We start from the raw sequence: 19,425 nt of genomic DNA on the forward strand, positions 1-19,425 counted from the left end.
AGAGAAGGCGGTGATGAAGAGTGAAAGCCTTTTGGTGCATACAGCTGTAAAAGAGCTCCTCTAAGCTGAAATTCAACAAAGCTTCTTAGGCTAATACATACATTTCCCCAGGGGAAGAGGGCATTTACAATCAAAATTTATTTAAAAAAAATACAAATGTATGTTCTATACTCCTCTAGCCTACTCGCAAGCAAAAAACTGCCATAAAATGAAAGCTAGATATAAAAAAGATAGTGGGGTGGATACACCAAGAACCCACCCAAAGAAGCAACAATCACTGTCAATCCCTTCTAACATTGCACTATAGAGAAGCACTGCAAATTCCTGGCGATCTGCAAATGCTTTCCCCTTCCACACCCAAAAATGTAGCATGAGCGCCTGCATATGCAACTGCAGTCTGAAACACACACAGAAACACACCATGTTCACATTAAAGAATATATATATATATATGCTTACCTTTGACTTGAGTGTCATATTCAGCTATGATCTCCTTATCCTTTTTGAATTTCGCTGGCGACGTCATGTTTTCCTTGCCCCCCCCAGCAAAAAAAAGATTATCCTCAGAGCAGATCCTCCAGAATACGACAAAATAAATGCAATTTGCGTTCCTCCCAAAAACAATCACTTGGCCAGGCTCGTCTTCCCTCAACAGCAATCAGTCCATGGAGAGAGGGTGGGAGATGGAGTGTGTGTGAGCAGCAGAGACATGCAGATGTGAAGAGCTCAGCGGACAGAAAAGGCAGCAGTTTGGATTCCCTGCACCAAAACCCTTAGCAGCAGTGGTGGTGGCGGTGGCGGCAGCAGCAGCATCAGACTACAGAGAATCTGCAGCCCCCAAAGGCTTTTCCTGATTGCTAACATTAATAGCACAGCCAGGGAGTGGAAGTCTTTCTGCGCAACAACATGTTGTGTGTGGGTTTGACTTTTTCTTTTTCTTTTTATAGAGCCAGAGATGATGCAAATTAAATCCCAAATGGTAGAAGAGATGAAAGCTCCAAAGTCACTTTCTTCAGTTCAACTGCCTGCAAATTCAAATACGTAATTGACTCTCAACCAGTTATAGGCATATACAAAACAACAAATGTGATTGAAAGCTAGAAATGCAAAGTACAAATGAAAGCTACTCAAACTGCAGCATTAAAAAAATGCCTCCAATTGAAGAAAAGGGTACAATAGTTACATTTTAGATAGAGAGCTGGGGGGATGGGGTTAATATCATTAGAACCTCCTAAATCCAAGAAAATGGGGAGATGGGAAGACAAAGGAAAACAGCCCCTGCAAAAGCAGTTTTGTGTTCCCTCTTGTTAGTTTAAACAGCAACTGGAGACAGAGCAATATGATATACTAAAAAGGGAAGTCAGACCCAAATCCTCAAATTACTTGAACTACAGGAGCTCAAAAATGAATCCACAAGCCATTGTATAAACAAGACTAATCCCCTTTGGTGTAGCTAAAGCTGCAGATCTTGGTCCAGCCAACAGACCAGCTTTAGGTTTTTGTTTTTTATTATCATCATTGTTAATTTTAGAGGATTGAACCCCAAAACGCTGGCAAATTAAAGAGGGAGGGAGGGATACATGTATCTGCTGTAGACATCAAAGCTGATTTGGAGCCTGGGGAAACAGCAGTATGTGCAAGAGAGATGCAAGCAGAGGAAAGTAAGGACAAAACTTCTTTTTCTGAATTACAAGCTACTGTTGGCAGCAAATGTTAAGAAAAGGGGATTCGAAAAACCTGGATCCACATCCAAAGAGAGAAACAATGTGGCCAGCAGACAGGAAATGGTAATGGCTCACTGACTAAGGAATAACAGGGTAATCCTAACCATGTCTACTCTGGTGTAAATCCTACCAAATTCAATGGGATTTATTCCCAAGCAAGTGGAATTAGGATGAAGAGCTACAGCATGAAAACACAATTGAAATCTGGCATATTTCTGCCCGGTGCTAGCATATTCTGTCAGCCAGCTGTGAAATAACTATGCAAACACATTTAAAGCCCTCCCTGAAATACAAAGAGAAATCACTAAAACCTTATAGTCCATCCCAATAGGCCCTTGCAAGGTCAAAAACCATATTAGGGAAATATCTCTACTAAGCCAACCAAATATCACAAAATAGTTTGCAAGCTTTCGAATTATCCAGTATTCTTCATCAGAGTAAAATTAATGATGGTGACGCCCATGAGTGTGAGTCTCAAGGGAGAATGTGGAAATAGACAGCAGACATTCAATGAGGCATTTTAGGTGCCATAGATGTTATCAGATTCCAACAAGACTGGCTGGGAAGAAGAAGCATAACCATAGCCACCATCCCAAGTCTACCCTGATGTAGTGTTCTGAAGAACTCAAAACCTTGCACACTATTTTGTGATATTTTGGTTGGCCTAATAAAAGTATTGTGCTAATATACTTTTTGAATTTTTCTCATGGTACAATACAGCTACCTTTACTTTTTGCAAGCTCAAGGCTGTGCTTTCTCCTTTACAAGAAGTTAGCTGTTCAATTCAAAAGTCAAATGAAGCAACATTTGAAGGATATATGCTTATTCCTCTCTCAGTCCTTATTTACGTCATAGGCTTGCACAACTTGTGACCCACCAAGCTGAAAACATTCAATTAGTTGGTTCAAGTGCTTGAGAATCTGGCATCTGCCACCCGCCCAATAGTCCCAAGCAAAACCAGAAGGTTTACTGAGTCCATAGCAAACCATTGCACATGGGTGGTGAGCTGTATTCAGCTTGGTGGATCACAGTAAGTGTACAGATCTGATCTATGGGAAGTTAGGAATCCAGCCCTGCCTTTCCTTCTTGGTGCTGCACTTTTCAGGGAGATGATGTAAAGAGGAAATGCATCAGACTAGGAAAAGGGTTTATGGCCTGGGAGGATGAGAAGGTAGGTATATTATTGTCTGGCAAGTAACACTAGACAACTAGCTTAATGGGGCAAGGAAATCCCTCCACAGAAGCTGCTCACCCAGGAATATTACGAACTAAGACCTATATTTGAGAAGGAGGAATGCACTGCTATGGGACTATCTTCTGGGAATCAGAGTATCGCGGACTTAGTTCGGGAAGCCGCAGAGCACACGCTTCGCATGCCAGATGCTCAGGTTCAATCCGCTGCGTCTCCAGGTAGGGCCGGGAAGAAAAGGTTCCCCCCTGAAAGCTGGGAGAGCCGCTGCCAGTCTGTGTCGACGCCGCTGAGCTTCGTAGCTTGGACCGACTGTCTGATCTGGAATGAAATCGCTTCAAGGCTCGTTTGCGAGCGCAGAGAACTGCCTTCTCCGGGGATGCGTGAGGATCCCTTTAAAAAGAGCTGGGCTTCGACGGAGCTGTGGCTATTTGTGGAGGAATGCTTCTCCCTCGGGGCGAGTACGGGATGCAGGGAGTCCGGCTCCCCCCACCCCCCGCTTGCCGCAGTGGGGAATATTATGGGATGGATGGGACACCGACCCTCTCCCGGTGGACTGGAGCACGGGACGGCTCCAGCAGGGCGCCTGTGCTCGCTGCGGGCTACCAAGGGAACCAGGCAGACAAGACACACGCGCGCGGGAAGAGTATTATAGGATGGAGACTGCTGCTGTACAGCCTTCTGGAAGGAGTGGGCTTCCTTGTGCTGGCGGGAGGCTAGCATTACACGAATTGCAGCCAAGTTGGAAAAGGCGGGCGGATCCCGCTAAGGGGATATTATGGGATAGGGGATCTACCGCAGGGAATCTGCCACGGGCTCACTCCGAACTCGGGATTCCTCCGTCCCGGACGCGACTGTTACCTGCAGTGCTGCTGCCCGGACGGCGAGTCCTTTCCCCCCATGAGGCGCGTTCCTCAGGCCACCCGCTGCTCCCACGGTCCGCTCCCCTCCACAGCCCCGCTCCAGCGCCTCCGCCCATTCCACAGAGGAGCACCAATCGGGAAGGGAGGTTCCGAAAGCTGGCGGGCGCTCCAGCCAATAGCCGCGCCCCGCCTCCCTCCTTCCTCAGCCTCGGTCCCGCCACTTTTCCGTATTGGCACCGCCCACCCAGGACGAAGACGGGGCCACTCAGAATGCTCGGAGGGGACAGAAGCGGGTTGCGACCACGAGGGGCGGGGCATGCAAATACGAGCCCCGTGTGGACCAATGGGAAGCAAGGGGGCGCGTCCTCATGCCCCGCACGTAGGTAGGAACGAGAGATGGTCAGTTTATCCAATGGCAAGCGAGGAGACGTGGGTTGTTGTCTTTTTTACCAATCAGGTGCCGGAGGCGGGCCAGATTTCCCCCAATGGGAGGCAAAGCCACAGATTCAAACTGACAGGGGACTGGGAGGCGACGCGAGGTCTTGCTTCTGAGCATCCCTCGCGCACGTAAAGAAAGGAGCCGTCCAGGTTGGGGTCGCTGGCAGGAGGCAGGGGGAATCCGGAGTCAGTCAGTGAGTGGCTGAGGTGGAATTAAAGAATCCTAAATTGGGGGCAGTAGGATTAATTGGGAGGCGGGCATGTTTCTTGCCCTCGATGGTTGGGGAGGAGGGAATGATAGGAAGGACCCCGGGGTGTAGGCAGTGAAATAAAGCAGAATTAGCACTACTGCAGGTGCCACATAACACCCGTTCCGCATTTGTAAGAACTATACCGTTTAGTGCTGGCAGCACCTACACTTTGGAACTCCCTGCCAATTGATATCAACCAGGTGCTTTCGCTGTATTCCTTTCGCGGCCAGCTAAAATAGTTCTTGTCTGCGCAAGCCTTCACAGATGCTTAGAAATGCTGGTGTGGATTTCAATCAGTTCTAGCATTTTAACTTTTTGAATGTTTTAAAATATCGGAAATTTTTCTTGATTTTACTATCTTATCTTTTTGTATATCACTTTTTTCTTTGCAATCAAGGGGCGTATAAATTTGAAGAAATAGATAGTAACTAAATAAGGGAAACAGACTTGGATTGGGAGGGGAGAAAATCTCCCTCAATTTAATAATTAATATTGTTTAATGCTGATTAGGTAGCTTCCAGTAGAAGGTTCCACGGACCATCACCACACTTGATAAGGGCTTTAATCTGTGTGGGTAACAAGGAACGAAGAGGGTTGGTAGTCAAAGCTGATAAACTAAGAGTGCCAGTAAGTCCTGTGGGGGAGAAAGACCTTGCTGGCCCCGGAAGACAAATTATTTTTCTACCCTACTGAAAGAAGCACAGGGGCACCCTGGAATCTCCTCTGGATCATACTGGCCTTGCCATGTCCACCAGCAGCTGCAGTTTTGCAGACAGATGTGTGACTGTGCTGTGCTGCAGGTTTTGCCAGCAAGTGCTAAGTTCCCGGGGCATGAAAGCTGTTCTCCTGGCTGACACAGAGACAGATCTCTACTCCACAGACATCCCTCCCACCAGGTGAGTCAACACAAGGAGACTCAGAGAACCTTGAATTGGCTGTAATTTTCTGTTCCGCAGTAAGTATTTTGCTTGGCATGTCTCACACATTTTTTTAAAAAACATCAACTTCAAGGATATACAGTCGTACCTCGGGTTACAGGTGCTTCAGGTTACAGACGCTTCAGGTTACAGACTCCGCTAACCCAGAAATAGTACCTTAGGTTAAGAACTTTGCTTCAGGATGAGAACAGAAATCATGCTCCGGCGGCACAGCGACAGCAGGAGGCCCCATTAGCTAAAGTGGTACCTCAGGTTAAGAACAGTTTCAGCTTAAGAACGGACCTCCAGAATGAATTAAGTTCTTAACTGAGGTACCACTGTACTTCCATTGTCCCTGAACCATAGTGACTTATCTGCTTTAGATCTAAGATCCAGTTTTGGTGGTCTTTCTCATTCTTAACTCGGTATAGTGTAATGGTTAAGGTGCTGGACTAGGATCTGGCACACAAAATTCAAAGTAGCCATAAAGACAAACCTTGGGCCAGTCACTGTCTCTTGACCAAATCTACCTCACAGGGTTGTTGTGAGGTTGAAAAGGGCACAGGAAGACCCCTGTATGCCGCCTTGAGCTAGGAGGAAAAGTGGGGTATAAATGCAATAAATAAAAATAGTACTAATGAAGGGTCTTGGCAGAATACACTACACTACAATCACCTAAATTGATCTGCCAGGTTGCTGATGCTGTGGCTGCTATCCTAACTCACATGTGTGCATGGACTATGAAAAGAGGTATGTCTTAACCTTTTCTGTCCTTCTGGGTCTTTCATGCACTCATGTGGCATACAGCCCTTATAATATCTGCCATAATGTAGGAAAGTATTTTCGTTTTGTAAAAATGCAGAATCCAAGACTTGAGGTCAAAATAAAATATTCAGAACATGAGCTTTCTAAAGCAGGCCTGCACAACTTCTGTTATGTTCAGCTCTGGAAATCACAGCAGCCTATGTAGTCTGTCTGCCTTAATCATCTTAAATTATGAAAGCGGGGCATGATTCTAATATTAGAATAGCACCACCAACGCTGTAACAGTAGGAGAACTTAGTGGCAGTATGCTAGAACTGTCACTTTCACTTCTCTTAATAGTCAGTTTCTGGTCTACAGTATTTGTTGTGGTAACAGTCAAAAGCACAATGGGGGGTGTTGTATAAACCACAGGAAGACATAGTATCTGCTTTCCTACATCCTCAGTGATGGTGAATCAAAGTGCAACTTTCAAACATGAGAAAAGGAAGGAAGGAGTGTTGGAAGAAGGCAGCAAGTTTCATTGGTGACAACATTAATATACTGTACATATAGGAAATCATAATCATATTTAATCAAAACTTCTTAAGGGAACCCTAAACTAATGGAACTTTTGTCACAGAGAGCTAGTGCCATCAACGTGCTTTACTCAAGCTTCAGCAATATGGTTGCACATTCAGTTATTCATATGGATAAAAAGATGGCCTATACTTGGGGGTGGAAGGCTTAATGTTTCTGACAAATCATAGAATAATAGAATCATAGAGTTGGAAGGGACCCAAGGGCCATCTAGTCCAACAACGTAATGCAGGAATCTTAGCTAGATCATACATGACAGGTGACCACCCAACCTCTTATTAAAAACCTCCAAGGAGAGTCCACCACCTTATGGGAATCTGCTCCACTGTCAAACAGCTTTTACTGTCAGAAAGTTCTTCCTGATGTTTAGTCAGAATCTCCTTCCTTGTAACTCGAATCCATTAGTGTGGGCAACAAGGAACAAAGAGGGTTGGTGGTCCTACCCTCCAAAACCAGAGAAAACAAGCTTTCTCCATCTTCCATCTGACAGCCCTTTAGAATCTAAATTTTACTATCATTATTAACTGAGTTCCCAGAGAGTAAAATGGTCAGCCAGTACTGCTGGTAATTTATTTGAGAAGATATACAACAGGCAACCCCAACCTTCGGCCCTCCAGATGTTTTGGACTACAATTCCCATCATTCCTGACCACTGGTCCTGTTAGCTAGGGATCATGGGAGTTGTAGGCCAAATCATAGGGTGGGCCGCAGGTTGGGGATGCCTGATATACAAGGCCAAAGGGAACTCCACTTGGCTTTCAGGTGGGTAGAACTGGAAATTTATTATTGTTTAATATATACATAGGAATCTGTGTTATATGGACTCAAAAGAGATGAACAGATGTAGAAGACATTGGTCTAGCTCAGTATTGTCTACACCAAGGTAGCCAACTCTGATTAGCCCCAGGCAGCATGGTCAGTGGTCACAATGAGAGGGCATCTGGAACACACAGGTGGCCAACACTAGTCTATAAGGATGGGCAGTGGCTATCTAGGGTTTCAGAGTCTTTCTTAGCCCTACCTGCATATGCTGGGGAGTGAACCTGGGATCTTTCTTCTGCATGAAAAGCTTGTGCTCTAGTACTGAGCTATTATCTCTCCTGCCCCATACATAATAGTTGTATATCACTGCTCTGGGAAACGTACAGATTTCAAGAGAGCAAATATAAAATCAAAGAGTAAAATAATTTTGAACTGCAAAGTGTAAAACGAGTTGTTAAAAATGGCACAAAACAGCTTGAAATTAAAAGTTCCAAAAGCCAACATCAAGATTCATTCAATACAAGTTAATATATATTTTAATCAAATGACAGAAATGTTTCTTAGCTGAGACTTTCCCCACACTTCGATATTATATGGTATAAATGTTAAGTAACTGACAAAACCTTAATTGAATTTATTCTGTGTGGTTACAAATGGCATTTCTATGATAATGTTGAACAATGAAACAATGCTGACTATTGCTATTACAGAAATGTGTTAATGGAATTCAGCAAACCTCTTACTTCAAACTGAGATATTAAAAGGAAAGCTATGTTTTAGTGCCTCGGGAAATTATTTATCATGATTGGTTTCTTTATAATGTAATAATTGATTAGCATGGCAGCCGGGGGTACTGTACTCTGTTAGGGCTGAGCAGTTAAGGGAGAGCTTAAGTGTTGAGAAGCATCTACATTTTGAAACTCTAAATAAAAAATGGCAACACTATAACTGATTATTGGTAGTAGCTGCTTGCCACCTGAATCTTATCTACCATAGCAACTCCCAGGGATAGCTTTTAATTTTCTGTCTAATATAGATCAGCTCTGGGAAGAGGTCTGTTTGCTGTGAATTATACAGAAAAACTGTTTAATCCTGTCAGGAATGCAGTAATGATCAGACTGCTTCATTTGTAAGCAAAGGAACACACATCCAAGAGCAAACACAGATTAATGGTTGTTGAAAACTATTCAGTTGCAGGTGCCGATGGAATGATTGGCTGTCGCTTCCTCTGTTGTACAGGATGCTGTCGGCACTCTTAATAAGTCTTCTACACCTGTTCATCTCATTCTGTTGCTATGATTCATGGCTAGCAATAGGTAAAGTGGCTCTGGGCTGCAACGCTGATGGAATGGTCACGTTTGGCTGTAGAGCCCACATCTCCCTCTGCTTCATCATGAGAAGCAGAAACAAAATTGCTGTATTGAGTAACAAATATCAACAGACTAATTCTTGGACAGAAGCTCTATGGTAACATATTGCGCTGGTTGGTACTCTTCCACCTGGCTGGCTACACCAGGAGGCTGGGTCACACAATTTGGAGATGTTTTTAGGGTTGAAGCAGACTAATCTATTGTTACTAAAGAGCAATAGTGATTCTCTTAGCTATTGTGGAATGATCACAATGGCTTGAACTACAGGGTTCAAGCTGTTTTTGAAGGCAGTTTTGACCTATTATCTGATTTGCTCCTTTTGCAAGCTTAGGCAACAATCCTGAAACCTCTTACTGTCATGTGGTGCAATCCTTTAAACTAATGGAGCTTTTGTAGGAAAATTTGCTTCAGAACTAGGCCCACTTTGGAAGAAAATTGCTTTCTTACAATGTGATCTTATGCATGTTTAGTTGGAAGTAAATGCCACTGAGTGGGCTGGAATTTGTTTTCTGGTAAATATGAAGAGGATTATAGCCTGATCCAAACTTTCCCTTTAACCACTTACCTAGACAGGTGGGAAGACTGCTAAGAGGCACAAGGATAGAGCACTTTGTCTGTCCCTCCAGCAACCCCCTGTATTTCTGCCTGTGAAGGACACTTGGACTCTTCCATGCCGAGCACAGAAAAAAGGGGGGCACTGCTTCCTGTCCCTCTCTGTCTCCTGCAGCTCCCTACACTACTACGCAGAGTGTCGAGTGGTGACCATTGGCCATGTTTCTTGAGGCTGATAAGAGTTGGAATTCATTAGCCAAGAGTTGCCCCTCCTTGCAACATAGGAGCCAATAATGAATGCCTCTCGTCTTAATTAGAGTGAAACAGCATTTCATATAAGTCGCGGGCACCACAACTTTATAGGGGTTGCTAAAGTGTTTTCTCCAACAGGCAACTCAGCTCGATCCTTTTTGAAGAGACAATGCAAGGAAAAGACTACCTATCAAAACTCATTAAACTAGAAGCTGGATCAATGTACAGTTATGTCGTATATTGCCTTTCTTACAATGGCTGTTAGCAAAGAGAGGTTTACAATGGCTGTTGGCACATATAGATTTGTAAACTAACAATAAACAAAGGGAATAGCCCTCTGCTGGAACTTTTATTGCTACAATACTTCACATTGTGAAACTGTGATCAAGTTCATTTTTAACTACCTACAGTCTATTTCTCCCCCCAGTACTGTTGGCTTCATTGGAAACTGCTATTTCACAGAAATCTGCAAATGTAAACTGAAGAATGTGGCCTGTTTGAAATGGTAAGTAAGTAATGCTGCAGTTTAACTTAGCATAGTGTTTTGAACAGCTGTGCGGCCGCTACCTCTTCATTCATTTGTGTGCAAGAGCCTGAAGTGAACCTGATTATCTAACATTCATTTGAATTTAACTATCAATCATCGCAGAAATCCTTGGCTGACAATGTCCAGGATAAATTCCCGCAATAAAATGGTTGGCATAAAGAGCTCCCAGATTTACTTGGGATGACTGGACTATTCTGATATCCTCAGGATTTCCAAAACGATGGTAGTACAAAGCAGAATAGGTTATTGGCATGTGTTATCTTCACCCACCTTTCTCCTGGCTTTCATTCTGTGCTTTAATAGCAGGCAGACAGGCAGAAATGTGGCAGGTGAAGTTTTTCATTGTGCAGAGATGGAAGGAGTTTTTCCTCCCTAATTTCTGCATGTCAGTATGCTGTTGATGGAACAGGGACAGGGTTAAACTAGGGAGGGGGCAGTAGTAGCTGAAACACATAAACCCAAAGGAATTTGACTACGATACCGCACACATCAAGGTAGCTAGATTGCCAGTGGGGCAAAAGATAGCCTTCTCTGTGGCCGCTTATTAGATATTCATGAAACAGCACAATAATTAGCAAATCATGATTTTACCCTGTGGCTTGTGTCCCCCACCCCCAAATCAGAGAAATTGTAGAGAAGTTCAGTATAGATTCATATCTATTCAATTTTCTTCAATTTAATGGCTTTTATTCTAAAAATCTAACTATCAGCTACCATAAAATGGTCCTGGTTTTAGTCATCTCTGTATGAATTTGTCATGACATCAATAATCATTCTATCCCGTGCTTTCTAGAGCCACAGGGATCAGTAGGTCAGTATTTTTCCATTTTTGTGATATGAGGTGAGGTGAGCTTATGTTCTGTAAAATAGTTTTTATATTTAAGAACAGGCAACATCTGTTGTTAATACATTCATAATATAGATGCCCATTTGGGGGTTAAAAAGAAAGTTTCAGGCTGAACATACAGGCTATTTCTGGACTGTTTCCCAAAGGCATCTTGCTCAGTATTTAGTCAAACATTCACAACTAGTTTTACTGGATGGGGTGGGATCCTGTTTTATTTACTTGCTATTTACCATGAGGACATTCATTTTACTGTTGATTTTAGAGCTTACTCTTCTGTCTACTCTTTCACCTAAGAACCTGTGTGTCAGATACTCTTTGTTTGCTTTTCTAGTGGGAATGTCGTAGGATACCATGTGATCGCTCCATGCAAACCTTGTTTGCTGTCCTGCAACAATGGGCACTTCTGGATGTTTCACAGCCAGACTGTTTTTGGAATCAACAGGCTCGATTCTTCCGGTATGGAAAATTTCATTCCACACACAAAGTTTATTGTTCTTATCCCCTTGGAGTGTTCTATTCCAAAGCTTGTACTACAGTGAATTGGGTGGCTCTCAGAAAATGTATACCAAGAGAGTTAGACATACTTCAGGCTTGTTGGACCTACCGTACTTTAATTTTTATTAAAACATCAACATACTCCCAAGTTAAGGAGCAGGGTGCCTCTGAGCACAAGCACTCAGGCCAGGAATTTGTTTTTAGCACCAGATCTGAGCTCACAGTTCATAAAATAGCAATCCAAAGGGGGAAAGCATGAATGAAAAAGAAGTGATAAATACTCAGGCAAAAACCATCTTGAACTGCCATGTTTGAGAACAAGGCCTCAGATGTATAACAGAAGCATAGAATCATAGCGCCATAGTCTCATTTCTGAGCAACAATGTGCAGAGCTGAGTGGAGTGGGAGGCCAACCAACCAGAAGAGTCTCTCAGGTATACTTGCCTGGAGGTAGAGTCAGCATCCAAAGTCTGGTCCATTCCTAGGGTTGTGCGAACAGCAATTCACATGGTCAGAGGGGTCAGGGAATTCGATGATCATGGGGTCAAGACGAGCAGGAAGCAGCAAGGTAGGGCCAGAAACTACAAACATGGTTACCAGCACCTGGCTGCTGCTGGGAGCTCTGCTTAAGACAGCTGAATCCAGCTGGTTCTCACCAGTGCCGCCTTCTCCCCCTTCAGGCTGATGTTCAGCAGGCGAAGCTGACTCCTGGCCCATGACGCCTAGAGTTGGAATTGGACCCCAGGGGTCATCTAGTCTCACCCCTTGCAATGCAGGAATGTCAACTAAAGTATATAAGACAGAGCATGTGGGAAAGAACACAATGGAAGCACATACCACCCACAAGCCACACACTTCACCACTGCCTGCAACAGAAACATTTCCCTGCTGTTCACAAGTTCAGCTGCTATGCGAAAGGGCTCTATATGTGTGTACTGATTTCTGTACAACAGGCTTCAGATGGACACTGCCCCAGTCAGCATTTCTGCTGCATGCAGTGATGGCAAGGTGTGTCACTGAGGAATATACCCAGAGTGGGGCCAAGTCCCGTGACACCCCACCACCAGTGTTCTTTTCACATGCGGTGGTGGGTTGTGCAAACCTCTCTCATTTAAACTACCTTATAGTGAAGCAAGGCTGTTATAGAACTTGTTTTCCTGAGAAAGTAATTGTCCCTGCTGCGGCAGTAGGACCGCTGCATCTTTTAACAGGGGTGAGGTGAGGAAAACCTTTAGTCCGCCAGATGATGCTGAACTACAACTCCTATCAGCCCTGGCAAGCCTGGCCAGTGGCCTAAGTTGGCAGGAATTGCAGTTCAGCAACATCTGGAGGGCCAACGGTTTCCCAAACCTGTTTTAACAGGGGAAAAGAGGAGATTTTGGTAGTTGTTGCTCTTCCGTTCTGTGACATAAGAAGCTACAACTTGCTGAAATTCTTTTATATCAAGGTTGGGGAACCTCAGGCAAGGCAACTGAATGCATCCACCCATGCCTATCTCTGGCCTTCAGGACTCTCCACAAAGTTCACACTGACCCATGCCCTTCTTGAGTAATTTTGCCTGGCTGGAAATCAGCTGTGATAATGCATGGTTTGTGCAACCCTCTGGCTTTTGTATGGCTGGAATGTAGCTTAATGTGTAAAGGGTAAGATCTGCACTCCTTTTACCACCCACTTTTGCTTCACTGCCCCACCCACCACTAGCATTAATTAGGCCCTCAGAAGGTTGTTATAAGGGGACATGGCCCTCGGGCTACAGAAGGTTCCCTACCTAGTTTATAGGAACCTAGATGCTGGAAGGTTGACCAGCCCCGCTCTAGAATGTGGCATTTAAATACAGAGGTGGAATTAGAGGCTTAAACTGCATGTTCATGTTACTTTGTTTATTAGCCTTTATCTATGGCTAGGGTTGTAGCTCCCTTCAGCAACGTGTTTTGCTTCATTAGCATGATATCCTGGTCAGAGAGAGTGCAATGGAAGTTTTTTTGCCTTTTCTTTTTAAGGTACAAACTTACTGCTTTGGGGCAACTTGCCAGATTCAGAGGAAAGCTTGGATGAAGACACATCCAGCATCTCTGAAGACGAGTACATCCGATAAATGTCATCAGCAATGTACTGCATGGTGCACCTCTCACACAGACAAGAAACACGATGTGCAAATCCCAGCAAGGCAGAGGGGAAGCACTTCAAAGGGTAATAATACCTGTTGACCTTACACCGTCTGATCTGCTGGGTATCCTGCTGTACAGGACAACTAGGATTTGAAGGTCAAAAGGCAGCCCTCACTCGCTTTCCAGAGAGCTACCCATCATCAGTATGTCCCCCTGGCTTCTGCAACTGCTTGCTGTTTCCCGTGTCCTACAGAATGGCGTTTATGTATAGAAGATCAAGGAATGAGCTCCACATCGCCATCACTCATTGTTGCACTAAAAAAGGTCTGGAAACAACACGGGGAAAGATCCAGTGGTGTTTGATATGGCAAGTTATCTGTTGGCCTGCATGACTCCTTTTCCCTGTTTTGCTGGCTGAGTCAGGGGTTGTGCATGGCCTCTCTTTAGGAACCACAGTTAATGCTGCTACAGAGCACCGACAGTGAATACTGACTCTGTGCTGTTGGCTGCCTTCCAGAATCCCATGTTTGCATAACATATTGGGAAGCTCTTAAATCTAGGTATTTCTGCTTCCCTCGTGCAAGCGCAGCACAATGTTTGGTTCTGCTCAAAGGCCAGATTTCGAGGAAACCTACTGAATAGCTTTTTCTCTGCCAGCGCACATACGGCCAACAAGTGTGAGGACATCGCCTGGGAACTGGCATGCTTCCCTGCTCCTGATGGAAGGAGAAGATGCAAAGAAATGCTAACAAAAGAAAACAGAGACCCCAGCTTCTGGACCTGCAGATATCCCCTTTAATGCGTGCAATCAAGAAACAAAGAGGCTTAAAAGAATAGTGTCCAAGCAGCAGCATTTGTAACTGTGTTTGCCCGTTTCTCCAGTTGTTTACAAGAAGAAACGAGCAGTGAGAGTGACGCTGAAAGAGAATTTAGTAAATGCAGGGCCAGGTTAAAAAAAATAAAATTCTTCTGGTTTCTCTACTGCTGGAACAAGAGTATTCCCTATGTAGCTAGTGGCACAGTGCCTTTTGGAAAGAAGGTAGCAACCAGGCATGGCTTGAATTGCATCTAGCCAGTAGTGCACTGAAGTCTAAAGTAGCAGAAGCAGCTAAGTAGCTGCAGGTAGAACATTATGCTTTTTCAGAATGATGTAAGTGTTATCTGGAGCATGATTTTTAAAAAGTGTACTAATATCCTCTTTGGAAGAAGGAAAAAATATGAGAATTTTCAAGCTGTGTTGATACTTTCAGCACACTAGTTTATAGGGCACTTTAGGGCCTGGTGCAGATCCAGAATCTTTGCTGTGGTGAGCCTACAACTCTAGTCCCCACATTGCTTTCATTCACTTGAATGGAGCTAGTCATAAGTTCAGGGAGCAGCTTATTCCAAATGCTTCCTGGATTTTGCTGGTGCTGTTGGTGTTTGCAAGATAGCTTGGGGAAGATGGTGCTGAATGAATTTCCAGAAGTCGGTTATGTTTTTACGTTTTCTTGGTGTGTAGGTGTGATCATTATGTGAAACCCTCCAAAAGTTATAGACTGAGTTATTCATAACAGTGGAAGTGTCTGCTAGTAAGTGGTGCAGTGAGGTAATTTAGACTTTCAATTTAATGAGTGCTCTCTCTCTCTCTCTCTCTCACACACACACACACACACACACACACACACACACTTTGGATCAGGGGTGAAAAGCCTCCAGATCTGGTCCTCATAGTTCTCTAGGTCACAATTCTCACTTTTACACTGATTATTTTTGCATGGTTGGTATGCGTCCTTGAACTCAGATGCCTCCTACTTTTCTAGGTAGATGATAGAGAAGTGTGTAAGTGTGTGTGTGTGTGTGTGTGTGTGTGTGTTGGTCTAGCCCACTGCACAAAAGTAGCTTTTACATTTGTTGTTCCATCCATTTTTGCTGCTGGCCTCAGCCACCACTAGCAGGTGACCTCAAAGGGAACGAGGCCTTCAGGCTGCAAAGGGTTCTCTATTCTTGCTTTCTATGGTGTAAATTACTTTGCTTACTTCAAAATGTGGTACGCCAGCCCTGCTGTACTTTCTATGAGCCCTCCTGCTCATTCTGCTGAGTGAGGGCCTCACCTTCTGCCCCAAAATGCCTCCCTGGCAACTCCTTTGCTACCAGTTTGCAGCAGTTTCAAATGTCTATCAGCTATACGAGCTGTATATAGTAATAGTCGGTGTGCTATGTGTATTCTGTGGTTCCACAAGAACAGAATTCAGTATCTGGAGATTCTCTCCTTTTATTTATTTTTAAAACTGCCTTCTAACTGTTAAGGCTTCCAATATAAGCCTGGTGAAATCTCCGATGCCAAAGCAGGGGGCTTAAGCTGTTGCTTTCCTCCCAGCCAGCAGAAGCAAAGCAAATAGTGAGCATCGTTTACCCAGGTTATGGAACTCAACTTCTCTTGGAACTGACTTCAGTTTAATACCAACTTATTTAAAGCACAAAATATTTGCAGCTTTAATAAGAGCACCCTTTGTATATACAAAATATGCTAAGGTAACACCTGTCCTAAAAAAAATCACAAAATTCACTCTGAGAATGAGTTTTAAAGTGAGAAATTGACTTAAAATGTCAGAAAGATCAAGACCTTCAGTTGTAAAATAAGAAAGGCAAAAAGTGGGGGAACAGCATTCCCAACAAATCAGTTGTGCAGTAGGATCCTGACCATGTTTACTCAAAAGTAAGACCTACTGAGTTCAAAGGACATTGCTCCCTACTAGTAAATGAGTTTAGGATCAGGTGACACCCGAATGGGGTATGGGTAACTGCAGAACATTATGGAAGGGAAGCTCAATGCACCACTGCCAGATTCAAGTGGCAGCTAAGTATTTTGAAGAACATCTAGCTTAGCCATTAGAACAATTGCATTTTGTTTATTCGTTGTGTGTGTGTGTGTGTGTGTGTGTGTGTGTGTGTGTGTGTATACACACAAACAGTGAAAAAGCAGCACCATGTGTTAAGCACAAATATTAAAAATCCTGTGATTCTTGTAGCTACCCAAGGACATAAAGATTATAAGCACCTGTTACTTTGTTCAATGTTTGCACTCAACATCTCCTGAAAAGAAGCCTCAAATAAACAAGCTGCACCATGCACTTCTGATGCAGAATATGAGGCTTTGGCAGTGGAGTATTATTTTTATTCTACGAATTGGGAAGTAGAGGTGTAGATCTGTGGAACCAGGGGAGCAATGACCCTCTAGATGCTGTTGCACTCCAATTCTCGTCAGGCCAGTATGACCAGTGATCAGGTGTTGGTGGGAGCTAGAGTCCAGCAACACCTGGAGAGCTATGGATCCCACCACCCCACCCCTTGCTCTAAAGCAACTTTCAGAACATATGCTGGACCTTTAAAAGGAATCATGAGTGTCTTCACATGGAAGCATTGTGTAGGGTTCAGCCATCCATGCCAGAAGTATTGGAGAGGGCCTAGGTTCAATCAATGTTGTCAAATGATCTGGAGTAGCAGGGCTGTGAAAGAAAGCAGGCAGTGCTGGGCTAAATGGACTTACAATCTGATTCAATATGAGAGCTTAATGGGTGCTTGTAAAAGATAAGAAACAATTTTGGGAAACCATCTGGGTTGTGTAAGCAAACTGTTGCAGGCAAAGGATGATAACAAGCCTTCCAAACTCCACAGATCAGTTGGATGCTGCATAGGAAGAAAAATCCAATGCGAAAATTAGGGTGCAATCCTTGTCTATGCATTAACGCTATTGAATTCATGGGGACTTACCTCTGAGTAAACCTGTATTGGCTTGCGCTGTTAGAGGTACTCCAAATGAAAAAGAAAGTGTGCATGATTCAACAGAATCCATGACTCAAATGTGCTTAGTTCAGCTGAATTATGTCCCTATGTTTAGCTCTTGCCGGTCTGTCTGCTGTCAAGCCACCCCAGTTATAACACTGCTTTGATCTAAGATACACAAGGCTAATATTCACTAAAGTTTCGGTAGTAATATTAAAATACAATGTGGGCATAAGCAATAAACTGATTTATTTGTTTGTCATACTGCAAGGTAATAGTTCATAAATTTTCAGGATAGTGTTGATTAAATTACTTTTCATTGTACAGGCCCTAATCCTGCTGTGAATGCAACTGGTTGTGTATGTTATATTTATAAATGGCAATATTTGAGCACAGGGAGGTCAAAGTAATGCTGTTGTTGAACTCCAAAAACCTGAGTACATAAACTACTATTGAAAGAGTGTGTGTGTATGTCGCTAAAACAAGGTATGCAGGCATATATGCATACTTTTCTTGTTGCAGTGGAGAAGAAGAATCAAATAACTGTCCTCAGAATTTCATAGCGGGGGGGATATCCTGATTCTGCACCTGCTTAAACTAGAGCTATCTCTCTCTCTCTCTTACACACAGAGTGAGAACATACATACAAACAAGTGGCCTATTTGGGTTTTGAATTTGAGACAATGTGAAATGCAGAGACTTGCCATACCCAAACTGGATGGCACGAGTAGAGCCATATAAAATTTGAATTCCAATAAAAGCCAGTGTACATGCTTTCCCTCAGGTCTGTTTTAAGATGCCACACACTTGTGTGCAACAATATCAGTTTTACTGGTGATGCATTCTCTTTTCTTTTCTATGATGCATTATTCAACACCGAGTGTAGCTGGCTGCACAGGTTGAACAGAAGGAAGGAAGAGGGGAAAAGTCACAGCAAGACAACAATAAATCATTTCAGCTTCTTTCCAAAAGGAACTGTGTTAAGGGGGAGGGATCATATCAATTCCCCCATTTTTTCAGTATAATTTAATGTATAACCTCTAAAAAGCATACGCTGAGCACATGCAGGGATTCGGTTTCCACTGAAACGCAGCCATTGCTGTGATACAAGAGGCCAGCTCACAAATGCCACATTGCAAGGACACCAGAACAAAAGGCTGCCTGTAATAATTAATGATGCCTTTTTCTGCCTATGAGGCAAGCTGAGTGTGATGGAATTAAAACCTACAGCAACTAGCACTGGACTCTCACTCTTTAGCCCACTAAAATTGCACCTGGCCATCTGGGTGCATGTTATCCAAGAGGATGACTTTGAACAGTAGAGCCTTCCATAAATGCAGGATCCATGATGCAGTGCTATTATGCAGGCAGCAGTATGTCCATATCTTGCTGTAGGCAAATAGCTCACTCACATGTGTGGTTTCTGTTTGAAAGAGGACACGGGTGGGGGGGAAGGGTGGAAAGTGTTCTAACAGGCATGTTTTGTCTGCTCTTCCCATGAACTCTATAACCAGCTTGCCAAAAGCAGCAGCCACATCTCAATGGTATCTTGTGTGCAAACATTCCTAAGTCTTTCATCAATGCTCCTTGTCAAAATGTATGCTTTAAACTAAAAGTGGTTGCACTCCTCATTGATTTCTTTTACTCAAACGAAGCTAATTTTGGACAGCAGTAAAAGAAAACAAGATGCCCAGGTCTGGACTCTTCAAAAGAAATCTCACGCTTCATGTGGTTTTGGCAGCTGTTTGCCCATCATCTGTGGTTCTTCAAAATACTGACAATTTGATGTCTCTGGGTAACATCATACTCCAGGAAAATTAGCTCAAAATGTCTCCTACTGGTTTCCATCTGTATGTCGGTGTACACAGGAACTTGTACGTAAGCTTGAGAAGCCAGGAGCTTTCTCAATAAGGAAGCATCATGCTGCTTCTCTCCAACAACACAATTCTTTTAAAGTTCATATTAAAACCCTACTGAACATTACACTTCACTATTTTTGCAATT

At 43.6% G+C, this 19,425-nt stretch overlaps 2 protein-coding genes across 17 annotated transcripts in view; one reads left to right on the forward strand and one right to left on the reverse strand.

Moving 5' to 3' along the window:
• Positions 1-3,898, reverse strand: part of SRGAP2 (SLIT-ROBO Rho GTPase activating protein 2) — a 198,845-nt gene extending 194,947 nt beyond the window's left edge. For 5 of the 6 annotated variants that reach the window (XM_081009025.1, XM_081009023.1, XM_081009024.1 and 2 more), the window contains exons 1-2: positions 3,775-3,898; positions 460-1,025 (exon numbers count right to left, since the gene is read on the reverse strand). In XM_081009025.1, the coding sequence (XP_080865151.1) occupies positions 460-526 (67 nt within the window). In that variant the 5' untranslated portion in view covers positions 527-1,025; positions 3,775-3,898. Of the gene's footprint in view, positions 1-459; positions 1,026-3,734 lie in introns of all 6 variants that reach the window. The other variant, XM_081009022.1, reaches the window with a different exon arrangement.
• On the forward strand, positions 2,660-19,411 carry FAM72A (family with sequence similarity 72 member A). Of its 11 annotated transcripts, none has more exons than XM_081009120.1 (5): positions 2,660-2,895; positions 5,162-5,361; positions 10,087-10,164; positions 11,385-11,509; positions 13,549-19,411. In XM_081009120.1, the coding sequence occupies exons 1-5, from the start codon at positions 2,875-2,877 to the stop codon at positions 13,641-13,643; spliced, it is 519 nt and encodes a 172-aa protein (XP_080865246.1). In that variant the 5' UTR covers positions 2,660-2,874; the 3' UTR covers positions 13,644-19,411. The 11 variants fall into 11 exon arrangements, with proteins under 11 accessions (XP_080865246.1, XP_080865247.1, XP_080865253.1 ...); XM_081009121.1 differs by having other exon boundaries at positions 5,266-5,361; XM_081009127.1 differs by having other exon boundaries at positions 2,661-2,895; positions 4,976-5,361.
• The last annotated feature ends 14 nt before the right edge of the window (positions 19,412-19,425 follow it).

The sequence above is a fragment of the Podarcis pityusensis genome (assembly GCF_964106645.2).
Source record: "Podarcis pityusensis genome assembly, chromosome: 6".
Lineage (NCBI taxonomy): Eukaryota > Metazoa > Chordata > Lepidosauria > Squamata > Lacertidae > Podarcis > Podarcis pityusensis.

Coding starts and splice junctions, on each gene's coding strand:
- FAM72A (XM_081009120.1), top strand. CDS start 2,875: ATGGCCTGGGAGGATGAGAAG. Junction 5,362..10,086: donor ACAGACATCCCTCCCACCAG/GTGAGTCAACAC, acceptor TTCTCCCCCCAG/TACTGTTGGCTTCATTGGAA. Junction 10,165..11,384: donor AATGTGGCCTGTTTGAAATG/GTAAGTAAGTAA, acceptor TTGCTTTTCTAG/TGGGAATGTCGTAGGATACC.